Genomic DNA, 24,651 nt, shown 5'->3' with positions numbered 1-24,651 from the left:
AACTGATTTCCGGACAAGCTTCGCTGCATCGTAATCCATCCAACGTACCGGAAACCTTACTTTTTTTCTAAATAGTTGGCCGAAGACTGAGAAATATATTGAATGCAAGAATTTCAATCTAAATGTGTTGGCAAGATCTTCTGAAGGCGAAAATTTGGCTACTGAAGCGTCGCCAAAGATCTTGCAATATTCATCCACTCTCTGCATAGTGGGCACTGGCCCTCTCCTGCAATCTGGACTCAGAGCATCTTCAGATGAAGACATAACTGGCCATTGACCCAAGCCTAAGGTGCTAGAAAACAATGGAGCAACTAGGTCCAGCATGGACATACAAGAAGGGTCCCCTAATCCTAGAAGGTACAAATGGCAGATTGGTACTGAATCTGAACAAGAATCGGATAGCTTGATCTGACCAACAGCTACTCCTGCTAATGCTAACACCAACAAAGCTCCTAGATTATCTGCTAAACGAACACAATATAAATCATTTCCAATCCATGCAACTGATGAATCATCTGGAAACAACAACATGGTACTGTCTCCAGACACTGGAAAAATCTCCTTGGACCCCATCGCAATGATCTCAGTGGCAAGAGAACTACAAAAACTAATCCATGATTCCTCAATCCATGATGTCCACATTAACAAGAGGCATAATATTATTGCAGTAGAATTCAAACCCTCTGAAAAACATTAACAAGAAAAACCTTTCAATAACCAAGCTCGAGATCTGGCAAATCAAATGTTACAGACCAACATTGGATCTTATCAACTCGTTCTAAGGTGTCATTGGACCAGTGGGTCTGGACGTCAACCACTGGACCAGTGGATCTGGACGTCAACCTACAGAAACAACCTTGCAAAATAGTCAAGATAACCAGACTGCCAAAATTTTCTGGATCACTGAAAGAAGAGTCCATGGTCCTAAAAGTGGATTTTGAAGGAAAGCAACTCCCAGAAAAAGTCCTCTCTGGTTTCATTGCATACAAAGTAAGAGTCTACAATCCACCCCAACTCAGATGCTACAGATGTCAAAAACCTTGGCACCTCTCCAGTGGATGCACAGCACCCATGCGCTGCCTGCTCTGCACAGGAAACCATTCCAAAGAAGTATGCACATCAACATATAAATGTGCTAATTGTGGAGGGCCTCATATTGCAAGCCATAGAGAGAGTCAATACAACATCCAAGCTAAGGCAATAGACTCGCTGACAAAAGTTGGCATGTCTTATGATGCTGCTAGAAGGCAAACAGGCTTGATGCCTAGAAATCCACTTTCAAAAGACTACACCAATGAGAACCAATGCAGCCAGTCAGCAAAAAATTTGTCACAACGACCAGATGCACCAAAAGAAGAAGAACACCTATAGCCAAGTGGCCCAGTCTTCAAGAAGACACAACCTCAATACAAGTCCTACTTGTGTAACCTCTGAACAACCACCTTCAGTTGATGCCATGGAGATGCTAACCAGCTTTATCAAATATGAAATCCAGAAACTAAGCATATCTATTTGTAAGTTTTTAAAGGAAATCATTCTTACTGACCTCACAAGAAAAACAAGAAAGAAAAGGAATTAATGACCATCAATGCAACAAGAAAGCACTTTGGAATTAGTCCCACATCACAATTAGTCCCACTTAAGATGCTTGCACCAGTCAAACCATGCTTCAGTCCTGCTTATTAGATTTTAGGATTGGATTAGGCTTCTGTGTTGGCAGTTGATAGGAGAGTCTTTCATTCTGCTCCTTTTTCTGTGGGTATTCCCTTTATTTTTGGGTTGCCAGTCACTTGTTTCTTATGGTGGTTTTAACTATTCTTCATCTAGGCCTTGTTGGGGTTCAGTTGCATCTTCCTGTGTGGCATCTCTTACACTCTGATGTGCTTACTCTGTTAGGCAGGGCATATTTTCCTTGTATTCATGTAGCATTAGCGCAAGTACCATGCAATTGTGCCTATTATGTAAGCCTTATGCATCTCCCTCACATCCATGCCGATGCTTTTCAGGTGGTGGTTATTACTGCAGTGCAGTCCAGTACTACATTGTGTGAGCTACTGCAGCTTACTTTACTCAAATTGAACATCTCATTACTTAGCAGGTGTGTATGAGAACTCATTATTTAACTGTGCCTAATTTGATATTAATCTTAATTGGCTCAATATATTACATTGCAAGAAACTGTTGAATGATCAGTAAAACAAACATAGACAATAATGAGAGTGTGGAACCAATAATGAAGATTCTCAGTCTCATCAACTCTTGCTGAGTGTTAATATTGGTCAACTTGGGCCTACTAACAACTTACTATGCAATAAATCATTGCTTCTACTCAGATTAAATTTCAAATTCGTGAGCTAATGAGTAAATATTGTTGGTAAAAAAATAGCAGGTTTAGTAGTACCTAGATCAATTATAATTAGATTCATGTTGTGCTCTATTGTTTCTTATGCTTTTTATAACTCAAACCCCTATGCTCATTACCAACTATAGAATGTGTATTTTCCAAGGCATTGTCTGATGCCATCGCCAGACTGGGAGGACTGGCTTACTGAAGATGCTCTTGATATTGATTTTCTTGAGCAAGTTGAAGCTCAGCACCTGACAAGCTCCAATAAAAATGGCAAGTACCATCTTGCTGTAGCAATTGCATTAGAAATACCTAGACTAGAAATTGAAATATATTAATCATAACAGATGTTAGTTGCCAAACATGTATAGATAAATTCAGCTATTTCTAAGTCATCAAGTTGTTATTCTAAGTAGAGGCCAAAATAGTCATGGCATGTGAAAATAGATAATTACATTTTCATGTGTGTTGATAAATGTTTGGTGGCATTTACATATTTGTATTTAGTGCATATAATTTCTGTATCATGTGGTTTTATATCATTAGCTATGTAGTCATGTTTTGATATGTTGTACTTGTAGAGGCCGGCAATGCAGCAACAAGAGGACTTGTCACATTTGAGTGCTCTGGGGCTGCTCTCCTCAATCAGAAAGTTGGTGTTGAAGGCAGTATAGTGCAGAGCGGAGCTCTGTCTGCTGTGATACATGGACAATCCTTGTGTACCTGGAAGGAGCTTTGCAGCAGCAGCAATGCTGTCACTCAAGATGTGCCTGTGGTCTTTCAATTACCTTGTTCTCCAGACATGCTACTTTTCAACAGGGATCACTTCATTAATGGAGTCAGGTAATGCAAAGAAAGCTTCTGTCAAATTTTCATTTTTCAACTACACATATCACCATTTGTCAATAATATTTCTTATGTCAAACTTATTATTTATAGCATCCAATTTAATCCAGATTCTAGCTAAAAATATTATTGTTCTGCCAGGCAAAGCATCAATGTCTTGGAACAACAATGCAATAAGGTATCTACTCTTGGCCTGCCTCAGTTGGGTAGCACAATGTGGACTACTGCAGAGCAGCTGCGGCAGCAAGTTGTTATGCTGTACAACTGCCTCTGGTGCTTCCTTGATGATAACATAAAGACTAGTTTGAATGATTCCAATCAGGTCAGTGAAATGATAATCAGAAACTATGCTTTGTATCATTTGATGATAGCATAAAGACTAGTTTGAGTGATTCCAATCAGGTTAGTGAAATGATCAACAGAAATCATGCTTTGTATCTTTTCATGAGAACATAAAGACTAGTTTGAATGATTACAATCAGGTCAGCAAAATGATCATCAGAAATCATGCTCTGTATCTTTTGATAAGAACATAAAAACTAGTTTGAGTGATTCCAATCAGGTTACTGAAATGAACATGAAAAACTATGCTTTGTATCATTTGATGATGACTAATCGACCAGCTTGAACAATCCCAATCAGGTCAGTGAAATGATTTGCAGAAACTATGCCCTGAATATGCTGGATCCACACATTCAGTTATTTTTGTATTGTTCCTGGAAAACTGAATTATAAGAAGCATGAACTGAAATCAAATAGTATAACCACAACTGCTGGTTTTATGTAACTGAAATATTTTAATACAATCTTTTTTTAAACAGGTTGCTTGTAAGTCAGTATGTGCAGATGTGATTGGGGATATCTTAGATCTTCTAAACTATATTGGTCCATTGTCTGAGTTGAATCAACATGTCACCTCAGCTGTGTCCCCTTTGGGCAACCAGGTATTTTGCATGACCGGAGCTCTGTGAATGTTGTACTAGCTAACATACCAATTGAAAATTCAGTAGTGATTCTCATCATTATCAGCAATTGTATTAACTGCTTCTATATACCTAAAACTTCAAACTATATAATTTGCTTATATTGTTTAGATTAAAATATATCTGTGCAGATTCAAATTTTAGTTTAAATAAATGTTTAATGATTTAAATGTTACGGTGACAGTGTCCATCGGCTGCGTATCATCTGTTCCACCTGCACCTGGACATAAGATGGTGGAGCCTGGCCATAATATACATGCTGGAGACACGTTTAGGCTCGTTGCCTGTTCCTCCAAGTCACCCATACTGTTCCGGTCCACCTCTACTGAGGGAGCCGCTCACAGTGATGGCTTCTAGTAACACTGCACACGAGGCTCAATCCATGATGGCTAGTGGCTTAAGTGACAGTGATGGTCACTTCACTCAGTGCGTTGTCTTTATCCTCTGGGACCTGATGACGCTTATGGCACGGCAAGTTTCCAAGGTGAGTGTGCCTCAAAAAAAAGTGTGACAAATAAGGATAAATAAATGAAACCTCTGAGCAGTGCAAGTGAATAGTTGATGGCATTGTAGTTCATGTAAAAGGTGGATAAAGTTGCAGCAAATTCAGTGTAGTTTATTTAAATAATGAAAAATTGGCGGGAGAAGTTTGAAAGATGTTATATGAATGTGTTTTCCATTCTATGAAGGCCTCTTTAAGCATGCCTGCTGAGGATGGAAGACAGGGAGCAGGTTTACCCTGCAGCTGCAGCCATGAAGTTGCGCTCACGGTACTTCTATTGTCACAACAACACCACCAGGACCTAGGCACTTCGGTGTGTTACAGCATCAATGTGCTTGAATATCATTTCCATCCTGAAAAACATAGTATAAATTTATTTAAATGAAATTATCCTATGAAATTTTTATTTCATATGTCATTTACTGATGCGTGTGTGGAGCATTTTTTTCCGGCTAACTCAAAAATAATTCTTAAGTTTTTCTCAGGATGATAATCCCACCAAAATCTTTGAAACAGTCATTTTGGGACCTGCTTCGACCACGGCTTCTCTTCCTCTCACGTCAAGTGCAAGATTCCGTTTTGAACCTCGGTGCTCAGTCTTCCTCGTTACCTCAGCTTCCTCCAGCCGAGCTCAAAGGCATTCATCCTGCTCTTCCTTTTGAGATCTTGCTAACATTTGCTAAATGTTTATGCTTCAACGAGCACGGGCATGCCATCCCTTCTAAAGATGTGAGTAGCTTTTATGTGTGATAACTTGTTAATTTCTCATCCTGATGATGGTATGCTAGTAAATAATAAATTCATTAAGTAGCTGTCGTTCGTTATAATACGATAATGACCCTAACAGAAATGGGTTTCACGTGCTTAAAAGGTGCTTGTGTTATTTACAGTTCAAATCGGACGAATTTTCCTTTTATTATTGGTCAAAACCCTACTACATTTAAGCTAACATCTGTTGAACTTTTTAGCCTCGTATGGTCACTGGCGCGCAGCTGTTAATGGAGCTGCTGAATCATCTGTTGACGGAGCGTCCTACAAGACATCAGTTATCAAGCAGCAGCAGCGGCAACAGCAGCGGAGGTAGCGCGTCTGTTGCTGCAGGCAGCAGCACCACAGCTCCTGTCAAGTCCAGTTTACCTGAGGAGTCTATGCGTCGCGTCATGCGGTGTTGCGTGCATCTTACATCGATGTGGGTGGCTGAGCCCCGCTGCCTCCAGGTGGCAATGCTCGTGTGGGAGAAATATTTTGCAAGAAACCTTGACAGCTCCTTCCTCCTCACGGGGGCTAATTCTATGCACGGACTTGCGTGTGTCAGGTCAGCATGTCTGGAAGTGATTTACCTTGTAAAAACTACACTAAAACGATATTTTAATTTTTTAAATTGAAGTTTAGGGTTTGTCTGAAATGTAATAGGTTAGTTTTTTTCCTCGCGATAGTATTTGGAGCACGCATTCTCTGATTGGGTTCGGTAAAGGAGTTCACAGCTGAACATATTGTTGGCTAATTGTTTTTACGCAGGGAACAAATTTATCATCGCCTAAATGTGATGCCTCCTTCATAAAAAAAACCATCAACTCCAAGTTTGACAGCTTCGTGAAAATTATAAAGCGACTTGGAACGAAAGTTCAATCGGTTGCAAGAACACATTGCAGCCGACTGAAAGTTACCCAACTTTACCTCGCCCCTCTTGGACTTCTTGTTTACTCACTTAAAAGAACAACGAAAGGAAATATTTTTTAGAAGTCTAACAGGATCTTGGCAGCTTGCGCCGCTCGAAATAATAAGTTGTGCAGAACGTTTGTCCTGACGCTCTGGATGCTCTTAAACCATTGGCCAACCTATCGGTCGTTAGCCAAAAACATACTATACTAATCCAGTTAGCGCATGCGCGCTGCATAATGAAGCGATGGAAAAATGACAGTCCTATTGCTTACCAAACAAACCTTAAACGAGTCAGGTAGACAGATCTGTTCCTCCAACTTCATCCAGATAAAATGAATATGGACTTCATTGACCTGCTACATTTATTCCAGCATTGCTGTAGGAATTCGTTGGTAAATATTTCCTTCTCGTTTCAGTTCCCAAGCTCGCGAGTGGGTCGTGGCCGCTAGACAGCGCAGCAGCGATCCCACGCAGCTGTCTTCCAATGAGTCCTCCTGGAACATCTTCCTCAGAATTGTTGGCGAGTGTTAATCAACAAATCTTATGCTCTGTTGATTTCTTGTTCGCCAGTTTGGATATCCCATAAGTTTTGGAATTTACCAATATAATGAATTCACTTCCAATTTATGTCATTTCTTAATGCGTGCAGTGTAGTTCACACAAAATATTACCCAGGTTTTCTGAAGCGCTTGTACCGTTGATAATAAATTCGCAGGTTTACTTTCATTAAATTACGGTTATATCAAATTCTCACAATTGAGATTTCTATGCATCCAGTATTATTTTATACTCATTAGCATTCTTATGAAAGGGACAAAACAGTGAAATGGAATAAAATTGATTTGCATCTTCTGATGAAATTTTTGCTTAGTGCTGGACCTCACTCTGAAAATACTTTGAATTTTCTAGCTGCTACTGGTAGCTACTCTTATGTATATTGAATTTGTGTGGTAGGATAACGAATTTTCCAGTTGGTAGCTAGTATATTAGCGGCACATTGAATTTGTGTGGTAGGATAACNCGGCAGGCGCCCCACTCATGACGTTTGTGTCTGCTGTAGCTCAGCTACACACGTCCACGCGCGATATACTCATCCAGAGGTAAGCTGGCTTCATGAGCGTTCAATATTTCTTTACAAACTAAATTATTCGCTTCCGGTTGCTAACGATCATATAAACCAGGTGAAAATTCATGCAAATTCTGACCTGATTTTAGGCATTGCCATTACTAACATCGTGAATAGAACAACTATGAAGACTTGCAATAAATTAAAATTGTTCAATTGAGATAGGCCGGAGATCAGACCCAAAAATGGGGACCTAAACTTGAATCAATTATTAGGACGTAGTCTTATCTCCGTAGGCTTGTCATTCACTCGCTATTTAGACTGAAGGATAAAAAAAATAAATACATTCATTATATTCAGGCAAAGAAGGTTTTCGTGCTATAAGGCTTGAATTGAAGCAGATCATATATATTGTCAATTGAAGCAGATCATAGCTTGTCAATTGAAGCAGATCATAGCTTGTCAATTGAAGCAGATCATATGTATTGTCACTGTCTCTTATACACATCTAGATGTGTATAAGAGACAGGTAGCTCAGCTACACACGTCCACGCGCGATATACTCATCCAGAGGTAAGCTGGCTTCATGAGCGTTCAATATTTCTTTACAAACTAAATTATTCGCTTCCGGTTGCTAACGATCATATAAACCAGGTGAAAATTCATGCAAATTCTGACCTGATTTTAGGCATTGCCATTACTAACATCGTGAATAGAACAACTATGAAGACTTGCAATAAATTAAAATTGTTCAATTGAGATAGGCCGGAGATCAGACCCAAAAATGGGGACCTAAACTTGAATCAATTATTAGGACGTAGTCTTATCTCCGTAGGCTTGTCATTCACTCGCTATTTAGACTGAAGGATAAAAAAAATAAATACATTCATTATATTCAGGCAAAGAAGGTTTTCGTGCTATAAGGCTTGAATTGAAGCAGATCATATATATTGTCAATTGAAGCAGATCATATATTGTCAATTGAAGCAGATCATATATTGTCAATTGAAGCAGATCATATATTGTCAATTGAAGCAGATCATATGTTGTCAATTGAGGCAGATCATATATATTGTCATTTGAAGCAGATCATAAATTAAGCAGATCATCATTCATAATAAATTAAAATTCATTCATATATTTTCAATTGAAGCAGATCATAAATTGTCAGTTGAAGCAGATCATATATTGTCAATTGAAACATCATATATTGTCAGCGTTTCAATCAAGAGTTTTTTTTACTGTCTGTCTTGTATTTGATTGTTTGCCCTCACTGTTATCGTTCTCCTACCTACCACGTGCAGGGAGGCTGGGCGAGCTTTGTGTGCGTTCTGCGCCGCGGCCGCCGAGGTTTGTTGCAGCTCCAGGAACCTCGCCCTTGGCCAACACCGGCTCTTTGGTGAGAAATATACGCGTGCCCACTTACCACGCGCGTTTTTAGCGCATTTTCTCATTTATGAAAAAATGCACTATTGTACTCGTCATGTCCGTCTGTCTGTCTGTCCGTCCGTCCGTCCGTGACCACGATTTCGTCGACGAGAAAATGCGCTCTCTGTCATTCACTGCTGTGAGTACTGAGTTACATTTTTTTAATAAAGCTCGTATTTCGTGGGCAAAATGAACTGCTATGGGCTTGGTCCAAGCNATATCTTGTCAATTGAAGCAGATCATATCTTGTCAATTGAAGCAGATCATATCTTGTCAATTGAAGCAGATCAAATATTGTCAATTGAAGCAGATCATATCTTGTCAATTGAAGCAGATCATATATTGTCAATTGAAGCAGATCATATATTGTCAATTGAAGCAGATCATATGTTGTCAATTGAGGCAGATCATATATATTGTCATTTGAAGCAGATCATAAATTAAGCAGATCATCATTCATAATAAATTAAAATTCATTCATATATTTTCAATTGAAGCAGATCATAAATTGTCAGTTGAAGCAGATCATATATTGTCAATTGAAACATCATATATTGTCAGCGTTTCAATCAAGAGTTTTTTTTACTGTCTGTCTTGTATTTGATTGTTTGCCCTCACTGTTATCGTTCTCCTACCTACCACGTGCAGGGAGGCTGGGCGAGCTTTGTGTGCGTTCTGCGCCGCGGCCGCCGAGGTTTGTTGCAGCTCCAGGAACCTCGCCCTTGGCCAACACCGGCTCTTTGGTGAGAAATATCCGCGTGCCCACACACCACGCGCGTTTTTAGCGCATTCTCTCATTTAAAAATGCACTATTGTGCTCGTCATGTCCTTCTGTCTGTCTGTCTGTCTGTCCGTCCGTCCGTCCGTCCGTGACCACGATTTCGTCGACGAGAAAATGCGCTCTCAGTCATTCACTGCAGTGAGTACTGAGTTATATTTTTTTCAATAATGCTCGTATTTCGTGGGACAAAATGATCTCCTATGGGCTTGGTCCAATCTCATGATAAGGTGACAACTATTTGAATGTGTCAGTGCTAAAATAAACGCTTGATTCAAGTTGCTGAGCTTCTTTCTGTTATAGATGGAAAGGCAGGACCAGTTTGTATTTGCGAGAATTACCAAACTAAAATATGAATAATTCGCCCAGTGCCCCAGAACATGAACTTCTGCGATATACTAAGTTTTATCACCATCGAATTTCTCAGTTTATTTTCGTTAGCTTCTGATTGATTAATTGTTTGTGTACAATAACTACATTTCATGCAAAGTTGTTGCTAGTAACAGCTCGTGGATGTTTTAATACGATACCATGATGAGGTTTACTTATTTGATCTTACTTACTTACTTATTTACTTACTTACATGATGGTTTACTTGATATGACGCATGTGCTGCAGATGGTTGGCTGGAAGGGCTGCTGGGGACCTGTAGCTGCGCTGACCTGCAGCAGCTGCTGGTGAGCATCACGACGTCGCTGGCGCCCGTGCTCTACTCGGCCGGACCTGGTGCTGGTCAGTACGATCTCTGAGAAGTGAACGACTCTCTGAGAAATGAACGACTCTCTGAGAAATGAACGATGTTTCTCTGAGAAATGAACGACGTTTCTCTGAGAAATGAACGACGTTTCTCTGAGAAATGAACGACGTTTCTCTGAGAAATGAACGACGTTTCTCTTAGAAATGAATGACTTGGTCCTAATAGCGATGTACTTTCTGTTGTTGAGTAGGTCATCCTGACACACTTTGGCACGTCGAAAAAGACGTATCTGTGCTAGGTGCGCTCTGATCATGTGCTGTGGATGAGAAAGTGTGTCACTATTTGGATAGTGTGGCCCATTCGTTTTCTGAGTCTAGGCTGGGGCAGGCAGTTGAGAGTATTAAATTAAATATAGGAAAAATTAGAATTAAATTTTGGAAAAAATTAGAATTAAAAGCGCAGACAGTTGAGAGTATTAAGTTAAATACGGTATTGGAAAAATTAAAATTAAATTTGGAAAAAAATAAAATTAAAAGCTGGGGACAGCTTTTAATTTATTGCTCTGGGAAAAAATTCATCTATGCGCGCAGCACGAAGTATTCATTTAAAGCAGCAGACTGAAGTACTGGTTAGTTGCTGTGAATGTGTAGTGCTTCATTGTCATTTAACACGTTGACTACGATTGTTTCATCTTGTACTTTTGTTTCATTTTTCTAGTACTATTATGGAAGAGGGTTGCCAGACTTTCATTTTTTACCGGACAAATTCCGCCATTTAGTTTTTTCAATTTCGTTCGTTGGCTAAAATTTATGATAGTGGTTTTAAGGGGCACTTCCTAATTAACTAAAAAAATTAAATTTTTACACCGGAACCTACAAATATACCTACTAGTACATATTGAGTTATAGGCCTTTTTGGCCTTTTTGTTCACCCTATCATCAAGGCAAGCATCCGCCATATCTGGCGGGAACAGTGGCTGAACGTGGGAGAGAACAAACTAAGAGCAATTAAGGATTGTGTACGAGCGTGGAGTTCATCATACCAGAAATCCCGGAAGATGGAGGTAGCGCTGTGCAGACTTTGTGCAGCCTCAGGCGACCAGCTGGTGGCGAGCATAGAGCGCAGCGTGGGGAGCTTCCTGCTGCAGCACAGCACCACGCAGACGCCTCCTGAGGAGCTCTCTGACGCGGCCGCTGCCCTCACCCTCTCACACGCCGCCCTTGCAACCCTCAACCAAGTCACCGTCATACCCGCCACCAAGAGCCCCTGCAGCTCTAATATGGACGCTTCTAACATCGCCTTTAAGGCTTCTGGTGCCTCTGACTACAGAGTGAACCATAAAGAAGCAGCATCCGTTATTTTTAATCACTTTCTTTGTAGTGAACGAGTGAACATAGAGTGAGTAGCCTGTGTTGCAACCGATGTGTTACTGTGACACAATAATGAAATTTGTTCAAAATTTGTTTTACACACCTGAAAAGATGAAGCAAATTTTAATTAGTATATTATAAGCTAATAAATATAATATAATTAATTATAAGCTAATATAATAATCCAACCATTTCTGAAAGGGATGATATGGTAATTGAAAATCGAGGCATTAGTTCATGAGGCCTGATGAGAAACTAATAGAATAGCTGGTCCTGTTACCGCAACGTTCTAATTTCATTATATCTTAACGATTACACTGAAGGTGTCAGCTGCGTTACCTGAGTGTACTGCTGCTGCCGTCACTCAGCCGCCGCCCTTCCAACGTTGAAGGCCGTCGCTTGCTGGTGACTGAAGTGTCGCTGGTGCCTCAACCTCCAGGTTCCCTGCACGTACAAGAGGAGGCGATGGTGTCGCGCTTCTTCTGTTACGTCGCGGCGCTGGGCAGTGACAACACTCAGCTCCTCGCCCTTGTTGCCCCCGTTATGGAGCTGGGCGTCGTCAGAGGCTTCCTGCCCAACCCTCCCGCCTGCCCCTTCGCGGCGTTGCTTTCCCTCGTAAAAGCTCTGTCCAGAGAGCACCAGAATGCGGCCGTTAGTATCACTCCTATGTTCCAGTCTCTTCACTTATTATGATTACTTTTGTACCACTCTCTTTTTTTTTGTTTGATTTATTTAATATTAAGAATTTAGCATAATTTAAATTTCTTTTATAAAGAAACTCACTCACTAAGAATCTCTTTCGGGCAGCTTTATAGTTTATGCGTCTAGCTAAAAATCAACATTTTTAATTCTTCTGTACTCCTATATGCAGTTCTAAAGTTCGCTATTAATTCATTATATTTACACTGTGATATTGGAGTCACTTGTTCGACGTTAAAGATAATGAATTCAATGATGGGCTAGATGTTGATTTTAACGGAACTGCAACTTATTTTGAACATTATTCCTTACTGTGCAGACTCTTGCTAGTAAACACCAGATGCAGCGGTGCTGCATGTCGCTGCTGCAGGGTCTCGACAAGGCAGTTGTGGCCGCCATGCAGCAAACTCCTCCCCCCTCTCACCTCGCTCAGCTGCTGGCCACGCTCGCTGACGCGGTTCTCCACGCCCCTTACTTACTCTACAACAAGGTCCAATCTTGCATCCCGTGGCAAATTTTGTTTAATAACTTTCAAAATTGATATCCAGAGACCTTAGAAAATTTTACGTCCAAAGTTAATTCGGAGCAAATTGTCATTGGCTAAAGTTGAGGCTGTTGAGTTAATTCTCCGATATCATGCAAACAAAGTTCGAGAAAGAATACGTATATGTTATGGTAGGCATGACATTGTTTGGTCAGTGATTTCTAATCCCATGTGATGTTATTTGACCGCTTTTGCATCGTTGGTTACTGTGAATAATGAGAGATTTATTCTACATCCTGCTGTGAAGGCGTTGTATTGGAGCCTGTTATTCGAATTGTCAATTCTAAACTAGAGAGTGAAAGAAGTCGTTGCTCGATTGTCAATGCAAAGTTAGAGAATGAAGACGTTCCTCCATTTGTTAATGCCCTCCTAAGAGAGCGGAAGAAGTGCCTAGTCGTTGCTCGATTTTCAATGCAAAGTTAGAGAATGAAGGCAGTTCCTAGTCGTTACTCGTATTGTCAATGTAAATGTAGAGAGTAGAGGAAATTCTTTATCGTTTCTGACGTATTTCATGCATTTATGTTTCAGAGTAAAGGAACGAACTGCCCACTGGGAGCTTGGTTGTCGTGCATTGTGCTGACGAAGGCATCATATAAGTTGGACTCGGTGATGCCTCTACATATCACCAGGCCCATGCAGCAGTCTCTTCCAAAAGTAAGCTATTTTTTCCTGCACTGAAGTGCTATTTTCGTCTTTAGAAGAGGTATGGTGTGTCCTAACCCGAGTAAAGCAATCAAACTTACAGCTCGTTTTCTTTAGACCATGAATTTCTGCTATGCCCAAATTATCGATAATCCTAGAAAAATTAATTTTGCTCTTCAAATTATTTGTCGAATGAATTTTTATAGTGTTTCTATAGGCATCAAGACTTCATTTATGTTTATGCCATGCTGTGTGCAGTTTGTGCTTGGTTTGTGCTCCCTGCCAGTGCAGCAAGATGCTTTCCTGAGTCGCCTGGTTCGGTCTGTGCTCACGAACTACATGCATCGCTACCCCGCCACTCCTCAACACCCTTGTGTCGTACGTCCACTCAAGCAACTCGTGCTCGAGTTTTATGGTAGAAATAATGTTTAATTATTCATGAATAATTACTACTCTACTGTCGCGTATGAATAGAACTTGAATGAAATGCAATTAATCATTTTTCACACTATTTTCTTCAAGTTTGAGTAGTCATTTCTTGCCATTTCGTCATTTCTCTTCAGTTGGTACTTACTGATATTTGTCTGTTGCCATTTCCTGATATTTGTCTGTTGCCATTTCCTGATATTGGTCTATTGCCATTTCCTGATATTTGTCTCATTTGGAGCTCTCTGATTTTCGTCTTGGTAGCCACCCAGTTATGTCTTTCTTACGCACTGACATCTCTCTCTTGCCACTAACATATATTTTATCCCTAACTACCATCTTTCTGTTGTCACTCCTTAACATCTCGCTAACTTATAGTCACTGACACCTCTCTGTTCTCACTCATAAACATATTACTTGTGTAACTTTCATCATATTGTTTTCGCTTACAAATATATCAGTGCAGTAAATTGGTAAAATTTTACTTTTTTAACACGTGTTCGCCTCAACTCGTACTGAGTATTAAGTGCACTTGTCTGTCACAGTAAAAAATATATCAGTGCAGTAAATTGGTAAAATTTTAATGTTTTAACACGTGTTCGCCTCAACTCGTACTGAGTATTAAGTGCGCTTGCCTGCCGCAGGTGATGCTGTGCGGGCTGGATGGCGCGGACGCCGACGCGGTAGACAGGCTATATACTGTCAACCGTCGGGTTCGTCACACCCGTTCCGAAAAAAAACAAGGTCCAAAGTATCCTACACAATTCAAAGACGTGAACTTTGTCCTTTCAGTGGCAAAAAGAACACACTTCACACAGGTTTCTGAAGAACATGTTTTTACATATTCGGCCATACGATTTTTATGTTTCACCAGGGGAGCTTGTAAATCCTGTAATTTGGCATCTGCCTAATGGGGAAGTGCTGCCGCAGTGATAGAGCAACGACCCCGCATGATGCTAATGGCGGTGTACCTTTTCCGATCTCTGATTTTGAAGCGCTTTGTGTTGCTCCTCCAGGCGTTGCAGGTGGTGCTAATAGCTCTGAATGCGGTCGATAGCAGCCAGGATCACTCGAATGAATCACAAATGCCAGTAAGTATACCATAGTTTCTTTTTGAAACCAGCGGTGCAAAAGTTTAGTCCGCACAATATTACATCATGTCAATCTACAGATCTGCCTCAATCTTGTAACACGGTGTGAATCTCCTCATATTTGCTGCTCGCATAAAGTACTCGTTAAATTTATATTTTTCCTGAAATATTTTTAAATACTAAAAACCACTTGGCCAATGAATGTAACAAGGTTTAACGCAAAGTTCTAAACTAAAATCCCTTTTTAGCGCATTTTCTCATTTATGAAAAAATTGCACTGTTGTGCTCGCCATGTCCGTCTGTTTGTCTGTCCGTCCGTGACTTCACGTTTTCGTCGTCGAGAAAATGCGCTCTCTGTCACTCACTGCAGTGAGTGCTGATATAATTTTTTGTATTTCAGGCGAGCAGCCGAGGAGCGCGCTGGTGCTCTGAAGCAGTGATGACTCTACTGTCGCCGTTGCTGCAGCTGCTGCTCGTGTCGGACGACAAGACCACCACGCGCTGCATCTCTGAGCTGCTCAGGGCCATGTTCGCCGTGGCGCAGCGTCGGGGCAATCCTGATCTGTGAGTCGAGCTATGCTAAGTAGGATTTTCCCCACAAATGAGCTCTGTAATATTAAACTGCCCGTGAATTGTGCAGTGCAACAAAGTTGATAATAGAAGAATAGGCTATTTGTTGTAGTTCGTGATACATTAAAAATTTGTATTGTTGAATAATGATATGTTAAATCAAATAATTGAATTGGGTCAAATTCTTTCAATTGCACAAATATTACAATTTCTATCACAATATTTATTGACGCATTAAATATGAATTTAATTTTTAAACTTATGACTCGATTCAAATAAGTATTAACGTATTGTCGTATTTATCTAAGCACAGCAGTTCGCTTACTGCGCTATTTATATTACTGTATGTAGTTGGATGGTCGTTCTTTGTGCTGGAACTACGCATGTTGCCAGTCTGTATAGTTTCATTAAAGCGTCAGTGGATAAATTTATTTGTGATTAATGGATTGATTACAACGATTCTTATGGTCTCGCAACCTCATCGATGTATGCCATTACCCATTGTCCTGTTGACGATACAGTCATCGTTCACGATATAGAGCTACAGCGGCATAACTTCAGCGCAGGTTCTCAAAAAAAAAACATTAATAAAAATAGTTATTTGCTGACCTTAGCGGGACCAAAGTTTCTGAGGAGGTTGATCGGCAGGTCTTAGAAAAAATGAATCTAAAATTTTATAGACATAAATATCTAAAATCTTATTATTAATCCATTTATAAAGATCTCAAAATAATGAAAACTTACCTAACAATACAATACAAGTTCTTTAATAAGTACATCAGTGGATCAATTTCTCATCTCGGTCGAGTTTTGTACTGTAAAACCCTCAACTTGATATCTCCTTTTACAACTTGATATTTCCTTTTACAACTTGATATCTCCTTTTACAACTTGATATCTCCTTTTACAACTTGATATCTCCTTTTACAACTTGATATCTCCTTTTACAACTTGATATCTCCTTTACAACTTGATATCTCCTTTACAACTTGATATCTCTTTTTACAACGTGATATCTCCTTCTACAACGTGATATCTCCTTCTACAACTTGATATCTCCTTTTACAACGTGATATCTCCTTTTACAACTTGATATCTCCTTTTACAACTTGATATCTCCTTTTACAACAATATCTCCTTTACAACTTTGACTTGAACAATACCAGGTATCTCCCTTAACAACTAAAACTATTTCTGAACAGGTCGTGCCTGGTGTCGTGTGTGGGGGAGTGGGTGGCGGGCCAGCTGTCGTGGCAGAGCAGCAAAGTGTTCGCCGTGTTGACGGGACTGTGCCTCCTGCACGCCCCTCTTGTGCGCGCTGCTCTGCCCTCCGTCCTCGCCGCTGTCGCTGACACCGAGCAGAAGCGCGGCACTGGCGTCGACGTGAAACTCAGGTAAGAATGCATCTATCTATCTAATACTTCGTCCAAAATTCAATTCATTCATCTACAGCTTAGAATAATACTTGCACCAATATTCAATTCATAAACTTGCTCCAAAGTTCATTCATCTACAGCTCAGAAAACTGAAAATATTGCTGCGTACTTGTGCTTTTAGTTATTATCATTCTTAGAAAGTGACATGTTATTGATAATAATACAATATAGGTTTTCAGTATTTATTGGAAGAAGTCAGATTGTTAAGATCATAATTTTACAGTCACATTGATCAAGCAGTAAACAGAGTTGTAACGCGGGGCATTGATATTTTTATTTATATTTTTTATGATATTTTTTATGACCGTGATATTTTTTGCAGGGAAATGTACGCCAAATTGGAGCTAAGAGCATCGGCAACTCCTGTCACGTGATGAAAATCTTCAGGCTGGAGATTACAGCACAAAGCTGTGCAGTTGAATGCTTTCTTCAAAAAAAAAAAAACCTGTAAATTCATTCATTTGTCGAGTAGGAAACGGAAATGTTACTTTCTTTGCCGCACGAGAAATTCTGTTACTTGTATAGGAGAGTATAATAATGCCATGGAAATATTAAGCTGAGTAAAATTTTATTTCTTTTTTGTCTCAATAATGCATTTTTTTATACAAAATTGTTTTAAATAAACATGTAAACGGTACAGTTGGTTATGTAATAGAAGCAACATAAATCTGGATCAAAGTAAGCTAAGAGTAGGCGTGCAACGCGTGGTCCTAATAAAGATTAAATTTGAATAACTAAACTTTGTAATTTTATCTAACTTTATATGTGTTTTAATCTACCTGAACAGCTGATGAAGCGAAAATTTAAAAAAAAATCTGCCACGAAGATGTTACCGCGACAGGAAGACGTACTAGGCGTAATGGTATATTCGCTTGATAAGGATGGTTTTGCGACAATGATATTACACCTGTGCCTTTCAGAACGACTTGATGAAAAACATGGCTTAAAGTTGGCTTTTGGAGCGGATTCTTTATGGTCGTTTCTCCCACTCAGAAGAACGATCATAATCTGGTCTTCCATAATCGTTACAATCCTCACTTTTTTATATCCTTGAAATCAAAAAGGCCACTGTGAACGATGTTCATATTCTAGAAGTTCTCGTCTTTGAAAAAGGGCTTGGAAATTTTTTTATTGTGCATTACAAAATGGTATGTATAATCCTATTCCAAATTTTTCGACACTCACGCCTGTTCGGCACACTCAACACTAATTTAAATGGCACCACGTTTCTCCAACTTATGATCTTTATTTCACGTGACGCGCGACTAAAATACAACTCCATTGATGGCTTACACAAATAACGCGCAGTAAGCGACGTGAGTCAACACATTGAGCTGTGTGATGATAATTGTGCAAACGATGTAGCGGACAAATGTGACAACGACTGTCACAGAGTAGAATTTCTTCAACCTTGATTTAAACAAAATTCAATTTTACAAAATAAAATTTCTAATTTATTCTAAAATTATTCTTTAGAGTAATAAGGTAGATTTATAAATGTTGGCATTTAGAACATAACTCCAACCCTCTGAAGCGGCATAGGACTCTTAGAATGTGACGAATCTTCAAACATTTAATATCAACAGCAGACATTCGAACTAAAATTAAACAATACGACTAATATCATCAGATAGGCGCCTCCGAAACACCCATGAACATTTTGACGCGATTAAAATAGGATCAAATTGAGTAAATGTAACCCTGCCCACGAAGCAAACTTCTCTGTATTTTGTCTACGTAAAACTATTGTGTTAAATCAATTTTAATTATAAATGAAATTTGATTGAATTAATTTAATGTACATCATGATGAACTAATAATATGAAAAACGCATAATACTTAGAAACAATTCATTTACATTGTAACAAAGTGGCTTTTTTTCAACAAACGGCTAGAAGGGGATGTTTGCCACTTTCCACTTGCGATAAAACACCGACTTTTCTACAAGATCGATGAATTTGATCCTGGTAGGCAAATGCACAACGTCCGAGTGGGTGTCGGTGGTAGGACAATGTCCGTATTTGTAGACGACAGCGGACGCGGGTGACACGTGCTGCTCCATTACCCCACCAGGAGCACCCAGCCTGCCTGCTGCAGACGTTAGCAGATGAGGGCGTAGGATGGCTGTACCTTCTTCAGCCAGTCCTCCAGCACTCCGCGTCTGCTGACTTAGCAATAAGTTCGATGGCTGAGATATTCCGTGTTGAGGGTCCACACAAACTTTCTGCGTACTCAAGTGGAATTCTGATACGGCTTTTCCTCGACCACTCGCTCCGGACAAAGACTTCAGCACTTCCAGCAGACTCTGTTTCTGGTTTGGGATGATGAACTCGTTGATAGACAATACAATGACATTTTCAAAGGCATCCCTATGTCTGTACATACAGTCGAGTTCAACAACTTGTCGCGTGATGTATTCGAGCGTTTTCAAGCCTTCGCCACTTTGCAGAGAATGAAGAGCTGGGACGTAATTAAAGCTTTTCTCTTCAACCATGATAGCCATTTCATCAACATATTTATTCAAAAGCTCGCGCGTCGTGGGGGTGAGACCATTGCCATAAAATACAAACTTCTTCACGCCTAGCACTTGATAGAAGGAGATAAACTCAACATAGTTAAGGGAATGAGTAGGAGATGTGTTGGGAGGTACACATACAGCACTCTTGTCCAGCATAGTTTTATAACTATCACTCTCATGAACGAATTTATAATCTGTCCACTTGCCTTGTTCGGTGCTGAACTGGACAAGGTATGGGGCGACAGTATGCAAATGCTGCGTGTCTTTGGTATATACTGGACTGCACACGAGATAAACAACATGGAAGGCATCACTTGCACCACGAACATGGTTACGATTCTCAGCTTTTTCCATTTCGCACGAAGCAAGAACATATTCCCCTGTTTCATAAGAGACTTTAACATCAAGGTCGTTGGTAGGGTGCAACGAGTTCGAGATCAAGGCTATGGTTCTTAGTTTAGCCTCGCCCAGGCCACTGTAATCGTCCCAAAACGAAGTATACACGGCGATGTCAGGGGAGACGGTGGTCCACTCAGCAGCAGGAGTGGCAGATCTCAGTTGTGCCATGAACAAACATTGCTGAGACATTTCCTTATCAAGTGGAGGCGGCTCACCAAAAGTCTCCATGTACTGTAAAGTGTAGCGTAAACGTTCGTATTCATGTTTGTAGTATATGAAGGCCACAAAGCTGACCACGGCCATGATGGCCAGGGTTAGCTGTTGATACTTGCGCATGGTGGAGTTACTGCTGCTCTGCTGTCGAACAATAGGAGGTGACTGAGGGAGTAGAGCCGATGTGGAGGACTCAAAGTTGTACTGCTCCTGCATAAGGTATTCGCTCGAGCCCACGGTCTTCATCAAATACTACCTGCGCCGAGGAAAATAATAACTGTATTTTAATTAATGACCTTTTTAGGTGGCAGAATTTATGCATAACAATTACGTTATCTTGTACGTGTATACTTCCAACATACCCACTATATACATATACACTTCCAACAGTATTCCCACTTACTAGACTACATAGGTCAGTTGGCCACACATATAACAAGCATTGTTTTCTCTAGTATTGGACTAAAGAACATTGTTTTCTAGTGGTAGTATTCATCATTTTCATCATTTTTCCAGCATCCGCATACATATACATTAGCAGGTTATCTGGCACCTAGAAAATGCACGAGTAAATGTCATACATTACATTCAATGAACATACAGGCAGTGAAGTGAGTCAGTGTATTTTACAATGTACATACACCACTTGATCTGCTCCCTGGATATTTGAGATGGTACTCATTGTAACGCAATGTCAATTGCGCTACAATGAGCTTTGGTATTAAATCTGCTTAGGTGTTAATTTTGTCAAAATATTTTCATGTCAATAAGTTAAGCCTAGGTAGGTTGACAGATGGATGTGCTGTAATATTTCTGCCCAAATATGCTGATGAATTTGGGAAAGGCACTGGCCATGTGTAAATGAAGCAGACAAAAAAAATTATATTATGAGTAAATAGCTTTGTTGCTTACTAGGTCAAGATCTGTTTAGATTTGACAAAATTATGCAAGGGAAGTGACTAGGTGGCGAGCTCAGATTCAAATGTAAAACAGGAGTACACTTGATATATTTGTATTGTGTGACTATTACACATGAAATATTTGTTGCATTTCTGATCCATTTCATTACAAACTCTATAGGTATATTAAAAACCAGCACTCTCAGAGTTATCAACTGGAAAGCCTACTAACTAATGACTGGCATATGTATATAAACACGCGTTCAATGATTAAATAACCAATAAACTTTTATTACAATTCTTCTGTTACAGTATGAAACTAAATACAAGACTTGAGAGCTGCAATCAGGGTTGGTGATTTTTTTTTATTTTTTTTAATAAAAAAATAAATAAATAAAAAATCAATGATTTTTTCTTATTTTTTCATGATTTTTTTATTTATTTGATTTTTTCATTTTTTAGTTTTTTTTTGTCTTTTTGAAAGGTTATTTTTTATGTTGCAATTAGCCTACTAACAATAACAGCACTGTATATGGATTATAATGGATGGCTAAAAAGGGCACTTATTGCCTCTAATAATGGCCAAGAGGCCAAGGTGGTGTTTACCACTTTGGGATTTTTGGGTAAACAATTATTCATAAGTGTATTCATTAGCTTTGTAAAGTTTGTATGGAGCAAGGTAACAAGCTAAATATTGACCATTTAACTGGCTTCAATATACAAAAACACTTCAGGAATGCAGATCTTCTAAACATTGAAGAGTCACATAACAGATAGGTAGCTGATAGCACAGTGCACAGCACTATCAATAGATCTACTAGTTTTATGTCCTATAAATCTACCAGACTCTACACCCTAAACACACCGACTAGTAGTGACTGAGTGACTGACTGCACATTCCTGTTCAGAAGTCGCCCTCACACCCTACCTCTGCTTAGGGGACAGATTATTGCAGCAGAGGTTATGGCCATACCTCGCCATATGTGTGAACGTGCTGTAGGAAACTTCTGAGAATGACTCCAACAGTGTGATGCAGCTAACAGACACCATCTTCCTGATATTTCTTTCAAAACATAAGTATTTTAAATGGTATGTTACCTCCATTACTCTTTTATTTGGCCTCAAAACTTCTCAATCGGTTCTGCCTCACTCTGTATAAGCTAGCTAACACATTTAAATTGTATATTGTAATCAATATATAACAAATAGTCAAATAGTTCATGACTACTTATAGCCTTATAAGAATAGGCTAAGCTGCTAGCTACGTACAATGTATTGCAACACTTGATGCCTCTGTACCAAAAACATTTAATTTATTGGAACCTAATACACACTAAAGGCAACAAGTTTATATACCATTTGTCATTCATAGTACATTCATACTAAACCATGAATAACAATACCTCAAAATAAATCAAAGACTGCCACTCAATATATTTAAATACATAAGAACAAAACAAAAATCAAATAAATAAAAAAAATTATGATTTTTTTTTTATAAAAAAATCAAGTGATTTAATCATTTTGATTTAATCATTGACAACCCTGGCTGCAATATTTCATACCTGTCAAAATGATATGTAGACATAGGTAGATCTGATCCATAAGGAGATTTAATTAAATGATGAAAAGTTGTTTCAAAGTTTAATAGCCTCTTTTTACTTCTCCTTACACAGTTTTTTTTGTGCATGTTTTACTCAATATTGTTTTGCCAACTTCAATTTAGATAACACTGAAAACAAAAGAGGACTCATGAATAATTTTGTCTCTGATTGTGAGTTTTTGAATGTGTCATGTCTTTTAGAAAATGTTTATTGTTTACAGGCATGAATTACTTTTATAAATGAGAGAGGCAGGATTTTAAGAACTTAGGTATGTGTCATATGGTGTTACTAAAGTTATCTAGTGGTGATGCTCTCAGAATTGAAATCCCAAAAATTTGTATTAAATTTAGAATTTATAACTTGATGAACAGGATTTATAATTTTCAGAACTGCAATGCAAAAATGATCAGTTATGAATGTCAGAAACCTTATGAAAAAGGTTTCACAATTTAAAAGAACAGCTTATAAACAAGTAGAAATGACATGTGGTTATTCAATTTAATTTTGATGCATAAAGTTTGTTGAGGTTATATTGACCAATCAATGGTAAAAGAATACAACAAATTTGCAAGTACTCGATGCTCAGTTTGGTTTGACAACTTTGTAGAAATACTGTGGGAATAAAGATAGAATTTTGTCCATAGATTTCAAATTAAATGACAATATATGGATTTGGTAGGTAATTTATGGATCCCAATTATATATAGGAATGAAAATGCCAATATTACTACAGGAATGTTCCATGAATACGCTTGTGAAAAATATACTTATGTAGTCATTCAAAATGGACAATAGTTTGCACCATAAAGCTTTGAACTTTGTTCAATACCGTCAACCGGGGCTACTCAGGACGATTTCAAACGTTTTTCATTCATAATTTCTTACCATGAAACATTTCACAAACAAGTTTAGCCTCATTTCAAAGCTCTTTGCGAGGGCTATCACATGGCTTTTCCAAAAAAATTCCATATGCTATTCGTAAGGTGCCAGAAGCAAAAAAAGAGTGTCCCGAGTAGCCCTGTCAAACGGGGCTACTCAGAACACTTGGAATAAAATTTCATTTTAAAACATTTGAAGCATGATGAGTGTACTCATCCATTACCAACAGTACTCTGAAGCCCTCCTCTTTCATTGTAGATGATGTAGAGGTAGAATAAATTACATTTTCTGCAAGTTTTACCTCTTTTTCTTTTATCGATGTGATATTACCATATACCGTAAAATGGGGTTACTTTGACCGGCGGGGTAACTTTGACCACTTTTCGTTTTTTTAACAAAAACCCCCAAAACTCAAAAACAATTNTGAATATCAGAAACCTTATGAAAAAGGTTTCACAATTTAAAAGAACAGCTTATAAACAAGTAAAAATGACATGTGGTTATTCAATTTAATTTTGATGCATAAAGTTTGTTGAGGCAATATTGACCAATCAATGGTAAAAGATTACAACATATTTGCATGTACTCGATGCTCAGTTTGGTTTGACAACTTAGTAGGAATACTGTGGAAATGAAGGTAGAATTTTGTCCATAGATTCCAAATTAAATGACAATAAATGGATTTGGTAGGTAATTTATGGATCCCAATTATATATAGGAATGAAAATGTCCCTATTATTTCAGGAATGTTCCATGAATATGCTTGTGAATAATATACTTGTGTAATCAATTGAAATGGACAATAGTTTGCACCATAAAGCTTTGAACTTTGTTCAATAGTTTGAGCATGTCCTGCCACAAGCTTTGTGAACACTATGGTACGCTGTTTGCATTTATGATACAAATGCACAAATCAGCACAACACTGGAGTGGTTACATCTGAAAGCTACCTACACATTGCACAAGCCAGATTTCATGCAAGGGATCATGTAACCAGAGTAAAATCTATGGATCATATATGGCACTTCTATTGATCTACCAGCTTCATTATA

The 24,651-nt window shown here is 38.9% G+C and overlaps 4 protein-coding genes across 7 annotated transcripts; 3 read left to right on the top strand and 1 right to left on the bottom strand.

The window, feature by feature from the left end:
• The first annotated feature begins 2,005 nt into the window (after nt 1-2,005).
• LOC125179429 (protein MMS22-like) lies at nt 2,006-6,871 on the top strand. The gene is made up of 10 exons (XM_047885277.1): nt 2,006-2,098; nt 2,508-2,620; nt 2,929-3,190; nt 3,335-3,515; nt 4,015-4,137; nt 4,361-4,660; nt 4,866-4,991; nt 5,195-5,407; nt 5,647-5,993; nt 6,757-6,871. Exons 2-10 carry the CDS (start codon nt 2,518-2,520, stop codon nt 6,869-6,871), a joined length of 1,770 nt encoding a protein of 589 aa, XP_047741233.1. The 5' UTR covers nt 2,006-2,098; nt 2,508-2,517.
• Nucleotides 6,872-7,364: 493 nt separating this feature from the next.
• Nucleotides 7,365-14,876, top strand: LOC108683275. Its single transcript, XM_018172577.2, has 10 exons — nt 7,365-7,440; nt 8,711-8,805; nt 10,231-10,344; nt 11,398-11,707; nt 12,003-12,330; nt 12,698-12,868; nt 13,451-13,576; nt 13,823-13,942; nt 14,635-14,703; nt 14,865-14,876. Exons 1-10 carry the CDS (start codon nt 7,379-7,381, stop codon nt 14,874-14,876), a joined length of 1,407 nt encoding a protein of 468 aa, XP_018028066.2. The 5' UTR covers nt 7,365-7,378.
• Nucleotides 14,877-15,012: 136 nt separating this feature from the next.
• On the top strand, nt 15,013-17,845 carry LOC108683282. Its single transcript, XM_018172584.2, has 4 exons — nt 15,013-15,081; nt 15,482-15,645; nt 16,854-17,045; nt 17,410-17,845. The coding sequence occupies exons 1-4, from the start codon at nt 15,076-15,078 to the stop codon at nt 17,459-17,461; spliced, it is 414 nt and encodes a 137-aa protein (XP_018028073.1). The 5' UTR covers nt 15,013-15,075; the 3' UTR covers nt 17,462-17,845.
• On the bottom strand, nt 17,258-22,850 carry LOC108683280. 4 transcript variants are annotated; one of them, XM_018172582.2, is made up of 2 exons: nt 22,682-22,850; nt 17,258-20,473 (listed from the first exon to the last, which is right to left on the bottom strand). In XM_018172582.2, the coding sequence occupies exon 2, from the start codon at nt 20,461-20,463 to the stop codon at nt 18,979-18,981; it is 1,485 nt and encodes a 494-aa protein (XP_018028071.1). In that variant the 5' UTR covers nt 20,464-20,473; nt 22,682-22,850; the 3' UTR covers nt 17,258-18,978. The 4 variants fall into 4 exon arrangements, with proteins under 4 accessions (XP_018028071.1, XP_047741100.1, XP_018028072.1 ...); XM_047885144.1 differs by lacking the exon at nt 22,682-22,850 and adding an exon at nt 22,090-22,118; XM_018172583.2 differs by lacking the exon at nt 22,682-22,850 and adding an exon at nt 20,819-21,035.
• Nucleotides 22,851-24,651: the final 1,801 nt, after the last annotated feature.

The sequence above is a fragment of the Hyalella azteca genome, unplaced genomic scaffold, assembly GCF_000764305.2.
Source record: "Hyalella azteca isolate HAZT.00-mixed unplaced genomic scaffold, Hazt_2.0.2 contig220, whole genome shotgun sequence".
Taxonomy (NCBI): Eukaryota; Metazoa; Arthropoda; class Malacostraca; order Amphipoda; family Hyalellidae; genus Hyalella; species Hyalella azteca.
Note: the sequence above shows the minus strand (reverse complement) of the source record. Positions and strands in the feature narration are given on the sequence as shown.